At 44.7% G+C, this 17,677-nt stretch overlaps 1 protein-coding gene across 1 annotated transcript in view; it reads left to right on the top strand.

Annotated features, from left to right (window-relative positions):
- LOC106567247 (semaphorin-3F) overlaps positions 1-17,677 on the top strand; it is a 25,073-nt gene continuing 7,396 nt past the window's right edge. The window contains exons 1-17 of the mRNA XM_014136309.3: positions 1-375; positions 1,413-1,537; positions 7,604-7,764; positions 8,107-8,169; positions 8,328-8,447; positions 8,650-8,743; positions 8,870-8,989; positions 9,186-9,331; positions 9,554-9,668; positions 9,810-9,879; positions 10,090-10,234; positions 10,376-10,598; positions 10,719-10,807; positions 10,935-10,976; positions 11,066-11,223; positions 11,515-11,582; positions 11,768-11,895. Coding sequence (XP_013991784.1) covers positions 1,426-1,537; positions 7,604-7,764; positions 8,107-8,169; positions 8,328-8,447; positions 8,650-8,743; positions 8,870-8,989; positions 9,186-9,331; positions 9,554-9,668; positions 9,810-9,879; positions 10,090-10,234; positions 10,376-10,598; positions 10,719-10,807; positions 10,935-10,976; positions 11,066-11,223; positions 11,515-11,582; positions 11,768-11,895 — 1,854 coding nt within the window. The 5' untranslated portion in view covers positions 1-375; positions 1,413-1,425. The remainder of the gene's footprint in view (positions 376-1,412; positions 1,538-7,603; positions 7,765-8,106; positions 8,170-8,327; positions 8,448-8,649; positions 8,744-8,869; positions 8,990-9,185; positions 9,332-9,553; positions 9,669-9,809; positions 9,880-10,089; positions 10,235-10,375; positions 10,599-10,718; positions 10,808-10,934; positions 10,977-11,065; positions 11,224-11,514; positions 11,583-11,767; positions 11,896-17,677) is intronic.

Here is a 17,677-nt window from a genome sequence, read left to right as displayed (position 1 = left end):
CCTGCAGTCACAGACCTTCACAGCATAGGACCCTCATGAGGAGGCGATATACGGACCTATATTAGTCTCTTATTTTCAGATGGATGGGGGCAATGGGAATACGACGACAAACTGTTGAAATTATCATTCTTGATCTGAAATCTATGGGATATGTTTTATGTGGTTTGGAAATAATTCGAGAGAGACTAAGAAACTCTGTGGCTCTAGGGTTATACTTGAGTGAACGTTTAAGCATTTAAGACCTTTTCAAACGGATTTTCGTTGTTTTCGTGTGGGACTTCAGTATCTTCAATTGTTGAGCGAGACGTCCAAGGAATGTAGCGATAACATCTTATTATGTGAGTTTCGGGTCTCCTACACAAGAAAAGGAAAAAGGTAGGCTCCGTTGGCAAGTTCTCTCTAGACACTTTTTCAAAATCACAAGTATTTGTTTGTTTGTTTTAGTCAGTGTGTTGAGGGACCAATGTAATTACCAAGAACGAAGGGGTAGCCTACATCTGGAGAGAACGTCTACTCGCTCTTTCTTTTGATGTGTGAGTTCACAGGTAACTGCGATGTTATCAGGAGCCATTGATCGACGTCATGGTCATGAAATGAAGTCCTGCATATTAAGCAGTCGACACTTCATGATTCCCCCCCTCAAACAATTACAAGATGACAACATTTAGAATATAAACAGTTTCAAATGAGAAATAATTGTTTTTATAATGTTACAGGACACAAATGTATACAAGTCAAACTTGTAGGCAGAGAAAAAAAATGGGCCATGACAAAGGTTAGGTAATGTTAGGTTTATAATTGTAGAATACGTGCTTTATAAACCACAACCTGATATTTATTGCTGGGCACACATTTCCTCACTCAAGGGAACAGATTTTTATGAATGTATTTCCAGTCTATTTATGAAGTTCTATGAAGTGCTTTAAATAACTTGCTATTTAATTTCCTCCCTTTTGTAAGGTATTGTAGCAGATGCACTCTGTGGCCTACTTGTATATCTGGTTAGAAAAATAAGAGCATTCCAGGGCGCATCTGATAAGTACTCCTTTGGGGAGAGAATTTAATGGACGTTATGGACTCAGCTTTTAGTATTCATAATTTATAAACAATCCTATCCAGCAAAGTGCAGATACTACATAATGAATGCTTATATAAAAGTAAAACTGTTACCTGACAACACCCCTAAACTGTCAGAAATGAGTTTTAACATTATTTTCCAAGCAATGTATTTTCAATCATGCATGAGGCAGGAAATTCACTGTTACTGTGTGTCTCAGTACGACTGTCTAGCACAAACAGGTCTATGAATTCGGTCTCCCATGCCGTCACTCAGACACTCACATAACACAGTGGTCTCTTTCTCTCTGTCTCCCTCTCTCACACAAACGTGACAATGAATTATTATCTTTCAGACCTGTTTCTACTATGGATAGTGCCAAGACAGCGACTCGAGCCCTACTCCTCCTGTTGGGTTTCTGTGTTTGCAGTACCTCAGGCCTCCAACAGTCTGCTCCAAGGATACGCCTGTCTTTCAAAGGTGAGTCACTTGACCAGAACATAAGTCACTCAGACACGGACACTGCTCATATGTTAGCTGGCATGGCTTCCAGGACAGCTTGGTTCAGATATTTTCTATTTTGGCTTTTGTTCTTAGTGAACCTTTCAGCGATCTCAGAAAGTCTTGTGGTTTACATGCACACAATCACGTGCAGGCACGCACACATGTACATACACACGCCCAAGCACACAAACACACATATGTTTCCTCTTTTATACATATGTAAAAAGCTTATATCCTGCCTACTGGCAAAAAGTTCATGAGAGAAAACAAAAGGTGGATGTTGCCATTGAGTGGGGGGTGGAAGTGGTGGTCTCTAGTGCCCTTCATAACAGTTGAGCCCACACCCTAAGCCCTCATTAACATAGTACAACATTTGTATTTGATTTATGTTAATGATCCAATGACAACATTTAACTACAGAGATGAGAAAGATTCTCCAAAATCGATTATTCGATCTGCTTATTCAAATAACTTCTGGGTCTAAAGGAATTGTTACCATACATTTCCATGAATTGTTTACAGGGTTTAGTGTTAGATTTGTTACATTAAATAATTAAGTCATCTCCAGTAAGAAACTGCTAGCCTTTGGCTGCTAACAGCTGAGAACTGCTGGCAAACTGGCAACCACAAAAACAGTCAACAACTTCGGGAGTACAGACCCAAAGAAATAGTCTGGCAATCAGTGGCGAAAGTAATAACTGCCGAAAATGCACAGTCAAAGAGGAGAATAATTATTCTGTAAAGAAAAATATATATATTTGAAATAGAGTGATACTAAGACAAAATAAACTTGACATGGTGTGTAAATGATAACACATTAGTGCAGGAAATTAAGACATTGATTAAAATGCTGGATTTTTTTGTTTTGTTGCAAAAGCTGTGTGCATTAATGAAATAGAAGCCTGGCTCAAATAGAAGCCTGTCTCTAATAAGCTCCTGTTGTGTTCAGGGATTTAAGCAAATAAACTCCCGGGGTATTCATTGAAATGTTACGGTAGTTCAAGTACATATAAGCTTAGTTGGTTGCAATGTGATAGAATTTGTCACAGAAGTTAAGCCCACACACCAGTGTTTGCATAATGGTTGCTAATAGTAAAGGTAAGCCTGAACTGGTGGTGAACTAACCAAATGGTATTATATTTGATTGCTGGCATATTGGATTGTATCGGACTGCTGTGGATGATATTACATTTATTGTTTGCTTGCTGTAACTGTCTCTCACCCTCTTCCATCATTCACAGAGTGGTGTTGATTTCACAATGAATGCAACCAACGTGTAAAAATCTCACGAATATATTTTGTCAGTCAAATCCGTGTAAAGATCTCACTGATGTCGTTTGTTAGTTAAATCCACCCACTCACCCCTAAAACCCAATCATCTCCACTTCATTTCCAAGAATAGGTGGAAAATTGGGATTTGCTCCCCTGCTCTGTGTTTTCTGACATTCCAAAGATTGATTGTTCATTGTTTGCGACAGGGACTCTCTTTGTTCCATAAGGCGCCTGTGGAGGAGGGTTTTTGGGGAGGGACGGGGGAGGGGTGCATGTGACTCCCTCCCATGGACGTGATTTAGAGATTGGGACTGGGTGAGTGGGGCAGGAGGAGAGGAGGACCACTGAAAAGATGCCGGATCAAGATTGTAAATTATATGATCTATGATCAAGGCCTTTTGTGTTTCCTGGTTGATGGGAACTGTGTCTGAGGAAGGGACAAAAAAAAGTTTCCAGTGACCTAGGACAGGGGTGTCAAACTCATTCCATGGAGGTCCTAGTGTCTGCTAGATTTGGTTTTTTCTTTTTAATTAAGACCTAGACAACCAGGTGATGGAAGTTCCACACTAATCAGTGCCCTTCATTTATCAATTAAGTACAAGGGAAGAGGGAAACCCCGCAAACACTCGGACCCGAGTTTGACATGTGTGACCTAGAATGGCAGGTAGAAATAGAGCCAGAGAAATATGCATTTTAGGTTGTCTTCTGCATTATGGTTTAAAGCAGAATGGTTTAAAGCCTCACTTGGACTTATTTTACACTTTAAAAGGGTCAGATCAGGACATTTGTCTCAGGTCTTTCATGTCTGGACCTGGTTTACCTGAATCAAATGAGGTATGAAGATACATGAAGTGTTTTTTTATCAGATAGTGCCAACACATTGTTATGGCAATGAGGATGGGCGCGGCCAGGCACTGTGTCGGGACTCGGGGGTGTGTGTTGGCATGTTGCTAGTTTTAGCCTGTGCTGTCCTCTTTGCCCCAGTGGACGGAGCAGATGGACGTTTGCCAGAAAGGCTTGTTATCCTGTGTTTACCTTGCAGGAACAGAACCGGACCTTGCCCCACCTTTTAAGAACCATCCCGTGTCAGCCAGGAGCAGATCCGATTGCGCAGCAGCTTATTTTAGCGGCACATTGACTGCATCCTGTTAACAGTATTCAGACAAACAGTCACCTCAAAGGAAGACGGCAGAGCACTTTGATGTAAACACAGATGTCCTTACTCTGGCCAGGCTAAAACAGTACGTGCATATGCTGATGTTTGTTCACAAACCTTTGTCAAATGCCATGGGACATTCATCATGTCCCCACATGGACAAACAGGGATTTTGTATAGATTGCACGTGTTTCTACGATACTTAGTAAATACATCATAGCACATACACGATTAAAAGCTATTGTACATACAGTGGCAAGAAAAAGTATGTGAACCCTTTGGAAATACCTGGATTTCTGCATAAATTGGTCATAAAATTTGATCTGATATTCATCTAGGTCACAACAATAGACAAACACAGTGAGCTTAAACTAATAACAGACAAACAATTATGTTTTCATGTCTTTATTGAACACACGGTGTAAACATTCACAGTGCAGGGTGGGAAAAGTATGTGAACCCTTGGATTTAATAACTGGTTGACTCTCCTTTGGCAGCAATATCCTCAACCAAACGTTTTCTGTAGTTGTGGATCAGACCTGCACAATGGTCAGGAGAAATTTTGGACCATTCCTCTTTACAAAACTGTTTCAGTTCAGCAATATTTTTGGGATGTCTGGTGTGAACTGCTCTCTTGAGGTCATGCCACAGCATCTCAATCGGATTGAGGTCAGGACTCTTTCTGTTGAAGCCATTGTTGTTGATTTACTTCTGTCTTTTGGGTCTTTGTCCTGTTGCATCAACCAACCTCTGTTGAGCTTCAATTGGCGGACACATAGCCTAACATTCTCCTGCAAAATGTCTTGATAAACTTGGGAATTCATTTTTCCGTCAATGATAGCAAGCTGTCTAGGCCCTGAGGCAGCAAAGCAGCCCCAAACCATGATGCTCCCCCCACAATACTTCACAGTTGGGATGAGGTTGATGTTGGTGTGCTGTACCTTTTTTCTCCACACAGTGTTGTGTGTTCCTTCCAAACAACTCAACTGTAGTTTCATCTGTCCACAGAATATTTTGCCAGTAGCGCTGTGGAACATCCAAGTGCTCTTTTGCAAACTTCAGACATGCAGCAATGTTTTTTTGGGACAGCAGTGGCTTCTTCCGTGGTGTCCTCCCATGAACACCATTCTGTTTAGTGTTTTACGTATCATAGACTCATCAACAGAGATGTTAGCATGTTCCAGAGATTTCTGTAAGTCTTTAGCTGATACTCTAGGATTCTTCTTAACCTCATTGAGCATTCAGTGCTGAACTTTCTCCATTTATAGACAGCTTCATGACTTATCTCCCTCACTAACTTTACGCATTAGCTGTCAGAGCAGCTTACCGATCACTGCACCTGTACACAGCCCATCTGTAAATAGCCCACCCAACTGCCTCATCCCCATATTGTTATTATTTTTGCTCTTTTACACCCCAATATCTCTACTTGCACATCATCATCTGCACATCTATCACTCCAGTGTTAATGCTAAATTGTAATTATTTCACCACTGTGGCCTATTTATTGCCTTACCTCCCTAATCTTACTACATTTGCACACACTGTATATAGATTTTTCTATTGTATTATTGACTGTATGTTTGTTTATTCCATGTGTAACTCTGTTGTTTTTGTCACATTGCTTTGCTTTATCTTGGCCAGGTCACAGTTGTAAATGAGAACTTGTTCTCAACTGGTTAAATAAAGGTGAAAAAAAATAAAAATAGTCTTACCGTTGACTGATGAACATCAAGGCTTTTAGAGACACTTTTGTAACCGTTTCCAGCTTTATGCAAGTCAACAATTCTTAATCTTAGGCTTTTTCTGAGATCTCTTTTGTTTGAGGCATGGTTCAAATAAGGTAATGTGTCTTGTGAATAGCAAACTCAAATTTTGTGAGTGTTTATAGAGTGTTTATAGGGCAAGGCAGCACTAACCAACATCTCCAATCTTGTCTCATTGATTAGACTCCAGGTTAGCTGACTCCTGACTCCAATTAGCTTTTGGAGAAGCCATTAGCCTAGGGGTTCACATACTTTTTCCAACCTACACTGTGAATGTTTAAATGATGTATTCAATATTGACAAGAAAAATACAATAATTTGTGTGTTATTAGTTTAAGCACACTATGTTTCTCTATTGTGGTGACAAATTTGATGACCAATATTATGCAGAAATCCAGGTAATTCCAAAGGGTTCACATACTGTTTCTTGCCACTCTAGGTCCGTTTTATTGAACCTTAATTTAACCATTAAGGTCAAGATACTTTATTTTACAAGGGAGACCTGGCCAAGAGGGCAGCTTCAGTAAATATAGTAATTATGATCTGATACGGGGAGATGTGACGTCTCTTGTCTCTGAATGAATGAATGCATGAATGAATGAATGAATGCATGAATGAATGAATGAATGAATGAATGAATGAATGAATGAATGAATGAATGAATGAATGAATGAATGAATGGGTGTATAACTCATTCATGGTGCTTTTCCATTAAGACTTACTCGCACACCAGTGTTTTATGTTCATGTAAGCTCTAGTGTTATTGTGTTTCCCTCAGGAGTGTGACACTAAAGATTTGTGGCGAGCAGAATCAACAACCTCTGCATCGTTCAAGACTGTTGCTTTGTGAGAAGGTTTTAACGTTCAGTTGGTCATTGTTATGTAAATGGTGGCTGCCTTGGCTCCAAGTCAGAGCAGGTCCACCAGAGCCATGGCCCAGTGCGACACGGGTGCCGTTCCGCATAGAAGGAAAGAGAAAATTCTGAGACTTTTGTGTAAAACACTCGGGTGGAAAAGAGAGATGGAACATGCTGGGGAAATGCGCCATCAGAGAGTGGGTCACAGAACAGACCTGGTTTAAAGGCTTTACTTAGAGTTCCTCATACCGTGTGTCCTCAGAGACCTGCATTAGCATCCATAAAGTTGCACAGTACATTCAGTCAATGCCACAAACTCAATCAGAAGCTTGGAACGCATGAAATATTGAAATCTTAAAAGCCTCTGGAATACGTCCTGAGAAGTTACATATTTAGTCAGTCGCACATTTTCTCTTGGTGTTAGTAGTCTATGTTCTGTACATGCTGCTGATAGTGCGAAATAAAGCACTTGTAGTCTTTATCAGGGAAACTGCATGGGAAAGATTCAAGGAAACTTGTAGTCGTTATCAGGGAAACTGCATGGGAAAGATTCAAGGAAACTTGTAGTCGTTATCAGGGAAACTGCATGGGAAAGATTCAAGGAAACTTGTAGTCGTTATCAGGGAAACTGAATGGGAAAGATTCAAGGAAACTTGTAGTCGTTATCAGGGAAACTGCATGGGAAAGATTCAAGGAAACTTGTAGTCGTTATCAGGGAAACTGTATGGGAAAGATTCAAGGAAACTTGTAGTTGTTATCAGGGAAACTGCATGGGAAAGATTCAAGGAAACTTGTAGTCGTTATCAGGGAAACTGTATGGGAAAGATTCAAGGCAATAAACAGAAAGAGCTCGTGGCTCCCCCTGCTGGATATTAAGATTTTACCATTCTCATCTGCCACAGAACTTATTTTGCATATGATTTACACTAACGTTGTGTCCCTGTGTGTATCTATGCATATTTGTGCATCTATGCGTCTCTCTCCTCCGCAGAGTTGTTGGACACCAGAGCAGTCCGTCCCTTCTCCTTCTCCTTCAACACCAGTGACTACCGCATCCTGCTGATGGACCAGGACCAGGGGCGTCTCTACCTGGGCAGCCGGGAGTACCTGGTGGCCCTGGACATGCACAACGTCAACAAGGAGCCCCTCATAGTAAGAACACACATAACCACAACTCCCTCAAAAAGGCCAATGAGACTGGAGGAATCTTTCCTGTGTATGCATAGCTTTATCACAGTTTAATGTGGTAGTATTTTTTTTATTTAACCAGGCAAGTCAGTTAGAACAAATCCTTATTTACAATGACGGTCTACCGGGGAACTGCCTTGGTCAGGGGCAGAATGACAGATTTTTACCTGGTCAGCTCGGGGATTCGATCCAGAAACTTTTCGGTTACTTGACCAACGCTCTAAACACTAGGCTACCTGCTGCCCCGTAGTAAAAGACTTCAAGTAAAATGATCCTGTAATGTCCGGTTTCATTTGTCCATTACAGATCCATTGGCCAACCTCTGACAAGAGAAGAGGGGAATGTCGGATGACAGGAAAAGGAGGACAGGTGAGAATGCCTTGTCTTTGTAAAAGAACCCTGGCCCCTCTACCTTACAGTATTAACTAATGATGTCCCATTTTCATGGGTCTTATTTCACAGTTTTGAAAGAGAATTTTCATACACCAACAATTGATAGCATTCCCATGTCTGTGTACACACACCAGGGTGAGTGTGCAAACTTTGTGCGTATGATAGAGCCATGGAACCGCACCCATCTGTACACCTGTGGGACTGGAGCCTACCAACCCATCTGCACCTTCATCAACAGAGGCTGGAAGGCAGAGGTGAGAGGTTCAATATGCCCAAAATCATTTTAAAAGACAATTAACTGCAGCATATCTGTGCATCTTCACGACCAGCAGCTCGGATTTCTCAAAATGGTGGTACTCAAAACTAGGGCTCAGATTTGAGCTATTTTTCACTATACATTTTGCCACTTCAAAACATTTGATCCTTATATGGCCTTTCTGGTCTCTCTCTTTCCAGGACTATGTGTTCAGGCTAGTTCCTGGATTTACGGAATCAGGGAAGGGCAAATGTTCCTACGACCCTTCTCAGGAGAACATTGGTGCTCTTATCGGTAAGCTTCACCTCACTTGTGCATACACTTAGTAGACTGCCCAAAATTGGGACAGTCTCCCCTCCCACTTTCACTGTTTCCTAACCTCTCCATCTCTTTCTCTTCCTCCTCTCTTCTCATCTGCAGATGGGAATCTGTATGCAGGGGTCCATGTAGACTTCATGGGGACAGACGCAGCCCTCTTTAGGACCATGGGGGGCAGAACAACAGTCAGGACAGAGCAGTATGACTCCAAGTGGCTCAATGGTGAGTTACTACGCCTGAAAATGACTGCCTCTTGTGAGGGTGGATTCCCAAAATGTTGCAATTTATTATCGTGGTCCTTCAAGCCAGATACGAACCAGCGACATCTGGATCCAAGAAAACATGGCAAACTGCTGCTAATGCTGCAGGTTTCTCTTTCTTTCATCACTCCGTTCCTCTCTCTCTCCGTCCGTCTCAGAACCCGTATTCATTCAGATCCAGCAGATCCCCGACAGCGCCGAGAGGAATGATGATAAACTCTACTTCTTCTTCCGGGAGAAGAGTCTGGATGCAGGGGGAGGGGCCAGCCCTAGTGTGCTGGCCAGAGTGGGACGAGTGTGTCTGGTGAGAAGGCCTTGCTCGGACCTTGCAGGGTGGCCCTGTGAAACTACGCTGTTCTGTATTCTTATTAACTCTATTACTTTAATTACTTACAGAATTATAGTCTGACTGCAACATTATGGACAACATTGTGAATGGGGGAATTGTTAAGGGTAAAAAAAAAAGTGTCTTCCAAGGAAACAGCCTTCCCTTACCTCTTCCGTCCTTTACATTCCCTCTTCCCAGAATGATGAGGGGGGTCAGAAGTCCCTGGTGAACAGATGGACCACCTTCCTGAAAGCCCGCCTGGTGTGCTCTGTGATCGGAGACGATGGGGTGGAGACCTTGTTTGACGAATTGAGTGAGACAGACCTCAGTGAAAGATTTAGTGATTTAGATAAAGATTTAGATAAAGATTTAGGGATCATTAGTTGTCTATGGAAGTGAATCTTTCATCTATTCTACAGGAAAATCATTTCTGTCTCTTTCGTCATCCTTTCAGGGGATGTTTTCATCCAGACCACGCAAGATGAACGCAACCCTGTGGTCTATGCCCTCTTCACAACTGCTGGGTAGGTCATCATTGTATCTGTCTTACATTACCTGTTATACTTAGCCTCTCTCCAATTTCCCCTCTCTCTAAAGGCCTGCCCTGTTCTCGCTCCTGCTTTTCTACTCTCATCTAGTAGCTGTTGGTTTACCTCTCTCTCCTCCCTCCTCCACTTCACTGGTTGATGCTGACTGCATTCCCCCTCTCTGTTTTCCCCTTCTTTCTCTCCCAGCTCTGTGTTCAAGGGCTCAGCAGTCTGTGTGTACTCCATGGCTGACATCCGTAACGTCTTCAATGGACCCTTCTCCCACAAACATGGTCATAACTACCAGTGGACAGCCTACACCGGCAAGATTCCTTACCCTCGCCCTGGCACAGTAGGTTCAGACCAGTTACTCACTGAAAACAATCCATATATATACATCCCATCAACTGTCGCCTCTTTCCAATAGTGAAAGGCATTGCTTACACTCTGTCTCTCTCTCTTTCTCTGTGTTACTCACTATATATAATTCTAGTGTCCAGGAGGAACATTCACCCCGGGCATTCGCACCTCTAAGGACTTCTCAGACGAGGCAGTGAACTTCATGCGAGCCCATCCCCTCATGTACCACCCTGTGTACCCTATCCACCGTCGCCCCCTGGTGGTGAGGACCGGGGTGGACTACCGCTTCACAGCCCTGGTGGTGGACCAGGTGGACGCAGTGGACGCCCGATACGAGGTGCTCTTCCTGGGCACAGGTGAGTGTCTCTCTGTCCCAGGGCAATTGGCTGACAGAAGGACTTCATTGCATGTTGGAATTTCACATTTTGTCTTTTGTCCAAATTTGACATGGTGTCATCAGACCTCTCTTGTTCCAGATCGTGGCACTGTCCAAAAGGTCATAGTTTTACCCAAGGACCCGAGCACCATGGAGGAGCTCACCCTGGAGGAAGTGGAGGTTTTCAGGGTGTGCCTATATGATTTCTCTAAATATTGTTAACATTATAGCAAAAGTCTCTAACCCCTGTCCTTGGACATTCCTTCAATGGTTACGCTTTGTTGATCCTTATGTGACACAATACATTTAATTACAGACACGTGCTGCTGTAAAAACAATGAGGATATCATCTAAAAGGGTAAGCTGAACTCTCTCTTTCTTCATCGACAGGAAACACTAGAGAGATATTGTTGATGCTGAGCTCTTGTTTTCATTCCGTCACTATAGCAACAGCTGTACGTGTCATCGGAGGCAGGGCTTACCCAGGTATCTCTGCATCGTTGTGGGGTATATGGGAGGGCCTGTTCCGACTGCTGTCTGGCACGGGACCCTTACTGCGCCTGGGACGGGGAGAGCTGCTCTGCTTTCACCCCCGCCACCAAGAGGTCAGGACCACAACACACACCAACACAACACACACCAACACAACACACACCACAACCCCTCATCTGATATTGACAAGGAAGGAGTGTCATAAAGCTTTATTAGTCTGTCTGTCTGTCTGTCTGTCTGTCTGTCTGTCTGTCTGTCTGTCTGTCTGTCTGTCTGTCTGTCTGTCTGTCTGTCTGTCTGTCTGTCTGTCTGTCTGTCTGTCTGAATAAATGTGTGAATGACTGAATTTATTTCTGTGCTTGTGAAATGTGTTGGATGAACTCTGCTCTGTCTCTCTCACTCAGGAGGAGCAGAAGACAGGATGTGAAACATGGGGATCCACTGCGACAGTGCAGAGGCTTCAATGCCAAAGGTTAGACAAAACACTTTAAAAAATATATTTTAGCAGAATTCAGTGACACAATCAAATCATGTAATAATTAAAACATTAGCAAATAACTGGCATTTAAGATAATCTCCTATCTGTCTCTCTCTCCCTCTTTCTTTCTCTCTCTCTCTCCCTCTTTCTCTCTCTCTCTTCCTCCTTCCCTCCTTCAGTGGAGAATCGTCTGAGAGAGACAGTCCAGTTTGGTGTGGAAGGGAGCAGTACCTTCCTGGAGTGTCAGCCTCGCTCTCCTCAGGCTACAGTCAAGTGGCTCTATCAGAGAGAAGGAAGGAGGAAAGCGGTAAGGAGGAAAATGCATGCATCTCGTTCTGCTCTTTGAAAAGTGACCAGTATTATTAAAATATCAAATTCATATCACATTTATAGGTTACACTTGAGCTGTTGGAGCAGTTTGCACAGGGCTTATCTCTGTTTGATTGACTAAATAAACATACGTTTATTTTTTATTTAACTAGGCAAGTCATTTAAGAACCCATTCTTATTTACAATTTATTTTACCTTTATTTAACTAGGCAAGTCATTTAAGAACCCATTCTTATTTACAATTTATTTTACCTTTATTTAACTAGGCAAGTCATTTAAGAACCCATTCTTATTTACAATTTATTTTACCTTTATTTAACTAGGCAAGTCATTTAAGAACCCATTCTTATTTACAATTTATTTTACCTTTATTTAACTAGGCAAGTCATTTAAGAACCCATTCTTATTTACAATTTATTTTACCTTTATTTAACTAGGCAAGTCATTTAAGAACCCATTCTTATTTACAATTTATTTTACCTTTATTTAACTAGGCAAGTCAGTTAAGAACAAATTCTTATTTTCAATGACGGCCTAGGAACAGTGGGTTAACTGCCTTGTTCAGGGGCAGAACGACAATTTGTATGATTTGTACCTTGTCAGCTCAGGGATTCGAACTAACGTTCTAACCACTAGGCTATCCTGCCACCTCAAATGACGGCCTACCCTGGCCAAACCCTAACCCGGACGACGCTGGGCCATTTGTGCCCTATCCTATGGGACTCCCAATCACTGCCAGTTATGATACAGCATGGAATTGAACCAGGGTCTGTAGTAATTCCTCTAGCACTGGGATGCAGTGCCTTAGACCGCTGCTCCACTCTGGAGCAGAAGTGAAGTTTTTCTTGTAGATATTAACGGTATTAATGGTCAGCCAATGTTATTTCAGTTCAAAATTATCCATAGAGAAATAGTCAATCACTTTTGAAATCCAAATGAGGCACATGTGGACCTTGTTCTCCCCCACACTGCCATAACTCTCTCTCTCTGTCCCCCTCACTGCCATAACTCTCTCTCTCTGTCCCCCTCACTACCATTACTCTCTCTCTCTCTGTCCCCCTCACTACCATAACTCTCTCTCTCCCCCACACTGCCATAACTCTCTCTCTCTGTCCCCCTCACTACCATAACTCTCTCTCTCTGTCCCCCTCACTACCATTACTCTCTCTCTCTCTGTCCCCCTCACTGCCATAACTCTCTCTCTCTGTCCCCCTCACTACCATTACTCTCTCTCTCTCTGTCCCCCTCACTACCATAACTCTCTCTCTCCCCCACACTGCCATAACTCTCTCTCTCTGTCCCCCTCACTACCATAACTCTCTCTCTCTGTCCCCCTCACTACCATAACTCTCTCTCTCTGTCCCCCTCACTACCATAACTCTCTCTCTCTGTCCCCCTCACTACCATAACTCTCTCTCTCTGTCCCCCTCACTACCATAACTCTCTCTCTCTGTCCCCCTCACTACCATAACTCTCTCTCTCTGTCCCCCTCACTACCATAACTCTCTCTCTCTGTCCCCCTCACTACCATAACTCTCTCTCTCTGTCCCCCTCACTACCATAACTCTCTCTCTCCCCCACACTGCCATAACTCTCTCTCTCTGTCCCCCTCACTACCATAACTCTCTCTCTCTGTCCCCCTCACTACCATAACTCTCTCTCTCTGTCCCCCACACTACCATAACTCTCTCTCTCTGTCCCCCTCACTACCATAACTCTCTCTCTCTGTCCCCCTCACTACCATAACTCTCTCTCTCTGTCCCCCTCACTACCATAACTCTCTCTCTCTGTCCCCCTCAATACCATAACTCTCTCTCTCTGTCCCCCTCAATACCATAACTCTCTCTCTCTGTCCCCCTCAATACCATAACTCTCTCTCTCCCCCACACTACCATAACTCTCTCTCTCTCTGTCCCCCTCACTACCATAACTCTCTCTCTCTCTGTCCCCCTCACTACCATAACTCTCTCTCTCTGTCCCCCTCAATACCATAACTCTCTCTCTCTGTCCCCCTCACTACCATAACTCTCTCTCTCTCTGTCCCCCTCACTACCATAACTCTCTCTCTCCCCCACACTACCATAACTCTCTCTCTCTCCCCCTCACTACCATAACTCTCTCTCTCTGTCCCCCTCACTACCATAACTCTCTCTCTCTGTCCCCCTCACTACCATAACTCTCTCTCTGTCCCCCTCACTACCATAACTCTCTCTCTCTGTCCCCCTCACTACCATAACTCTCTCTCTCTGTCCCCCTCACTACCATAACTCTCTCTCTCTCTGTCCCCCTCACTACCATAACTCTCTCTCTCTCTGTCCCCCTCACTACCATAACTCTCTCTCTCCCCCTCACTACCATAACTCTCTCTCTCCCTCACTACCATAACTCTCTCTCTCTCTGTCCCCCTCACTATCATAACTCTCTCTCTCCCTCACTACCATAACTCTCTCTCCCCCTCACTACCATAACTCTCTCTCTCTCTGTCCCCCTCACTACCATCACTCTCTCTCTCCCACACTACCATAACTCTCTCTCTCTCTGTCCCCCTCACTACCATAACTCTCTCTCTCTGTCCCCCTCACTACCATAACTCTCTCTCTCTGTCCCCCTCACTACCATAACTCTCTCTCTCCCCCACACTACCATAACTCTCTCTCTCTCCCCCTCACTACCATAACTCTCTCTCTCCCCCACACTACCATAACTCTCTCTCTCCCTCACTACCATAACTCTCTCTCTCTCTGTCCCCCTCACTATCATAACTCTCTCTCTCCCTCACTACCATAACTCTCTCTCCCCCTCACTACCATAACTCTCTCTCTCTCTGTCCCCCTCACTACCATCACTCTCTCTCTCCCACACTACCATAACTCTCTCTCTCTCTGTCCCCCTCACTACCATAACTCTCTCTCTCTGTCCCCCTCACTACCATAACTCTCTCTCTCCCCCACACTACCATAACTCTCTCTCTCTCCCCCTCACTACCATAACTCTCTCTCTCCCCCACACTACCATAACTCTCTCTCTCCCCCTCACTACCATAACTCTCTCTCTCTGTCCCCCTCACTACCATAACTCTCTCTCTCTCTGTCCCCCTCACTACCATAACTCTCTCTCTCCCCCACACTACCATAACTCTCTCTCTCTCCCCCTCACTACCATAACTCTCTCTCTCTGTCCCCCTCACTACCATAACTCTCTCTCTCTCTCTCTCCCCCTCACTACCATAACTCTCTCTCTCCCTCACTACCATAACTCTCTCTCTCCCTCACTACCATAACTCTCTCTCTCTCTGTCCCCCTCACTACCATCACTCTCTCTCTCCCACACTACCATAACTCTCTCTCTCTGTCCCCCTCAATACCATAACTCTCTCTCTCTGTCCCCCTCACTACCATAACTCTCTCTCTCTGTCCCCCTCACTACCATAACTCTCTCTCTCCCCCACACTACCATAACTCTCTCTCTCTCCCCCTCACTACCATAACTCTCTCTCTCCCCCACACTACCATAACTCTCTCTCTCCCCCTCACTACCATAACTCTCTCTCTCTGTCCCCCTCACTACCATAACTCTCTCTCTCCCCCACACTACCATAACTCTCTCTCTCCCCCTCACTACCATAACTCTCTCTCTCTGTCCCCCTCACTACCATAACACTCTCTCTCTGTCCCCCTCACTACCATAACTCTCTCTCTCCCCCACACTACCATAACTCTCTCTCTCTCTCCCTCACTACCATAACTCTCTCTGTCCCCCTCACTACCATAACTCTCTCTCTCTGTCCCCCTCACTACCATAACTCTCTCTCTCTCTGTCCCCCTCACTACCATAACTCTCTCTCTCTCTGTCCCCCTCACTACCATAACTCTCTCTCTCCCCCTCACTACCATAACTCTCTCTCTCCCTCACTACCATAACTCTCTCTCTCTCTGTCCCCCTCACTATCATAACTCTCTCTCTCCCTCACTACCATAACTCTCTCTCCCCCTCACTACCATAACTCTCTCTCTCTCTGTCCCCCTCACTACCATCACTCTCTCTCTCCCACACTACCATAACTCTCTCTCTCTCTGTCCCCCTCACTACCATAACTCTCTCTCTCTGTCCCCCTCACTACCATAACTCTCTCTCTCTGTCCCCCTCACTACCATAACTCTCTCTCTCCCCCACACTACCATAACTCTCTCTCTCTCCCCCTCACTACCATAACTCTCTCTCTCCCCCACACTACCATAACTCTCTCTCTCCCTCACTACCATAACTCTCTCTCTCTCTGTCCCCCTCACTATCATAACTCTCTCTCTCCCTCACTACCATAACTCTCTCTCCCCCTCACTACCATAACTCTCTCTCTCTCTGTCCCCCTCACTACCATCACTCTCTCTCTCCCACACTACCATAACTCTCTCTCTCTCTGTCCCCCTCACTACCATAACTCTCTCTCTCTGTCCCCCTCACTACCATAACTCTCTCTCTCCCCCACACTACCATAACTCTCTCTCTCTCCCCCTCACTACCATAACTCTCTCTCTCCCCCACACTACCATAACTCTCTCTCTCCCCCTCACTACCATAACTCTCTCTCTCTGTCCCCCTCACTACCATAACTCTCTCTCTCTCTGTCCCCCTCACTACCATAACTCTCTCTCTCCCCCACACTACCATAACTCTCTCTCTCTCCCCCTCACTACCATAACTCTCTCTCTCTGTCCCCCTCACTACCATAACTCTCTCTCTCTCTCTCCCCCTCACTACCATAACTCTCTCTCTCCCTCACTACCATAACTCTCTCTCTCCCTCACTACCATAACTCTCTCTCTCTCTGTCCCCCTCACTATCATAACTCTCTCTCTCCCTCACTACCATAACTCTCTCTCCCCCTCACTACCATAACTCTCTCTCTCTCTGTCCCCCTCACTACCATCACTCTCTCTCTCCCACACTACCATAACTCTCTCTCTCTGTCCCCCTCAATACCATAACTCTCTCTCTCTGTCCCCCTCACTACCATAACTCTCTCTCTCTGTCCCCCTCACTACCATAACTCTCTCTCTCCCCCACACTACCATAACTCTCTCTCTCTCCCCCTCACTACCATAACTCTCTCTCTCCCCCACACTACCATAACTCTCTCTCTCCCCCTCACTACCATAACTCTCTCTCTCTGTCCCCCTCACTACCATAACTCTCTCTCTCCCCCACACTACCATAACTCTCTCTCTCCCCCTCACTACCATAACTCTCTCTCTCTGTCCCCCTCACTACCATAACACTCTCTCTCTGTCCCCCTCACTACCATAACTCTCTCTCTCCCCCACACTACCATAACTCTCTCTCTCTCTCCCTCACTACCATAACTCTCTCTGTCCCCCTCACTACCATAACTCTCTCTCTCTGTCCCCCTCATTACCATAACTCTCTCTCTCTGTCCCCCTCACTACCATAACTCTCTCTCTCTGTCCCCCTCACTACCATAACTCTCTCTCTCTGTCCCCCTCACTACCATAACTCTCTCTCTCTGTCCCCCTCACTACCATAACTCTCTCTCTCTGTCCCCCTCACTACCATAACTCTCTCTCTCTGTCCCCCTCACTACCATAACTCTCTCTCTCTCTGTCTCCCTCACTACCATAACTCTCTCTCTCCCTCACTACCATAACTCTCTCTGTCCCCCTCACTACCATAACTCTCTCTCTCTCTGTCCCCCTCACTACCATCACTCTCTCTCTCCCACACTACCATAACTCTCTCTGTCC

Source organism: Salmo salar, chromosome 13 (assembly GCF_965601325.2).
Source record: "Salmo salar chromosome 13, fSalSal1, whole genome shotgun sequence".
Classification (NCBI taxonomy): domain Eukaryota; kingdom Metazoa; phylum Chordata; class Actinopteri; order Salmoniformes; family Salmonidae; genus Salmo; species Salmo salar.
This window is presented reverse-complemented; position numbering and strand designations above follow the sequence as displayed.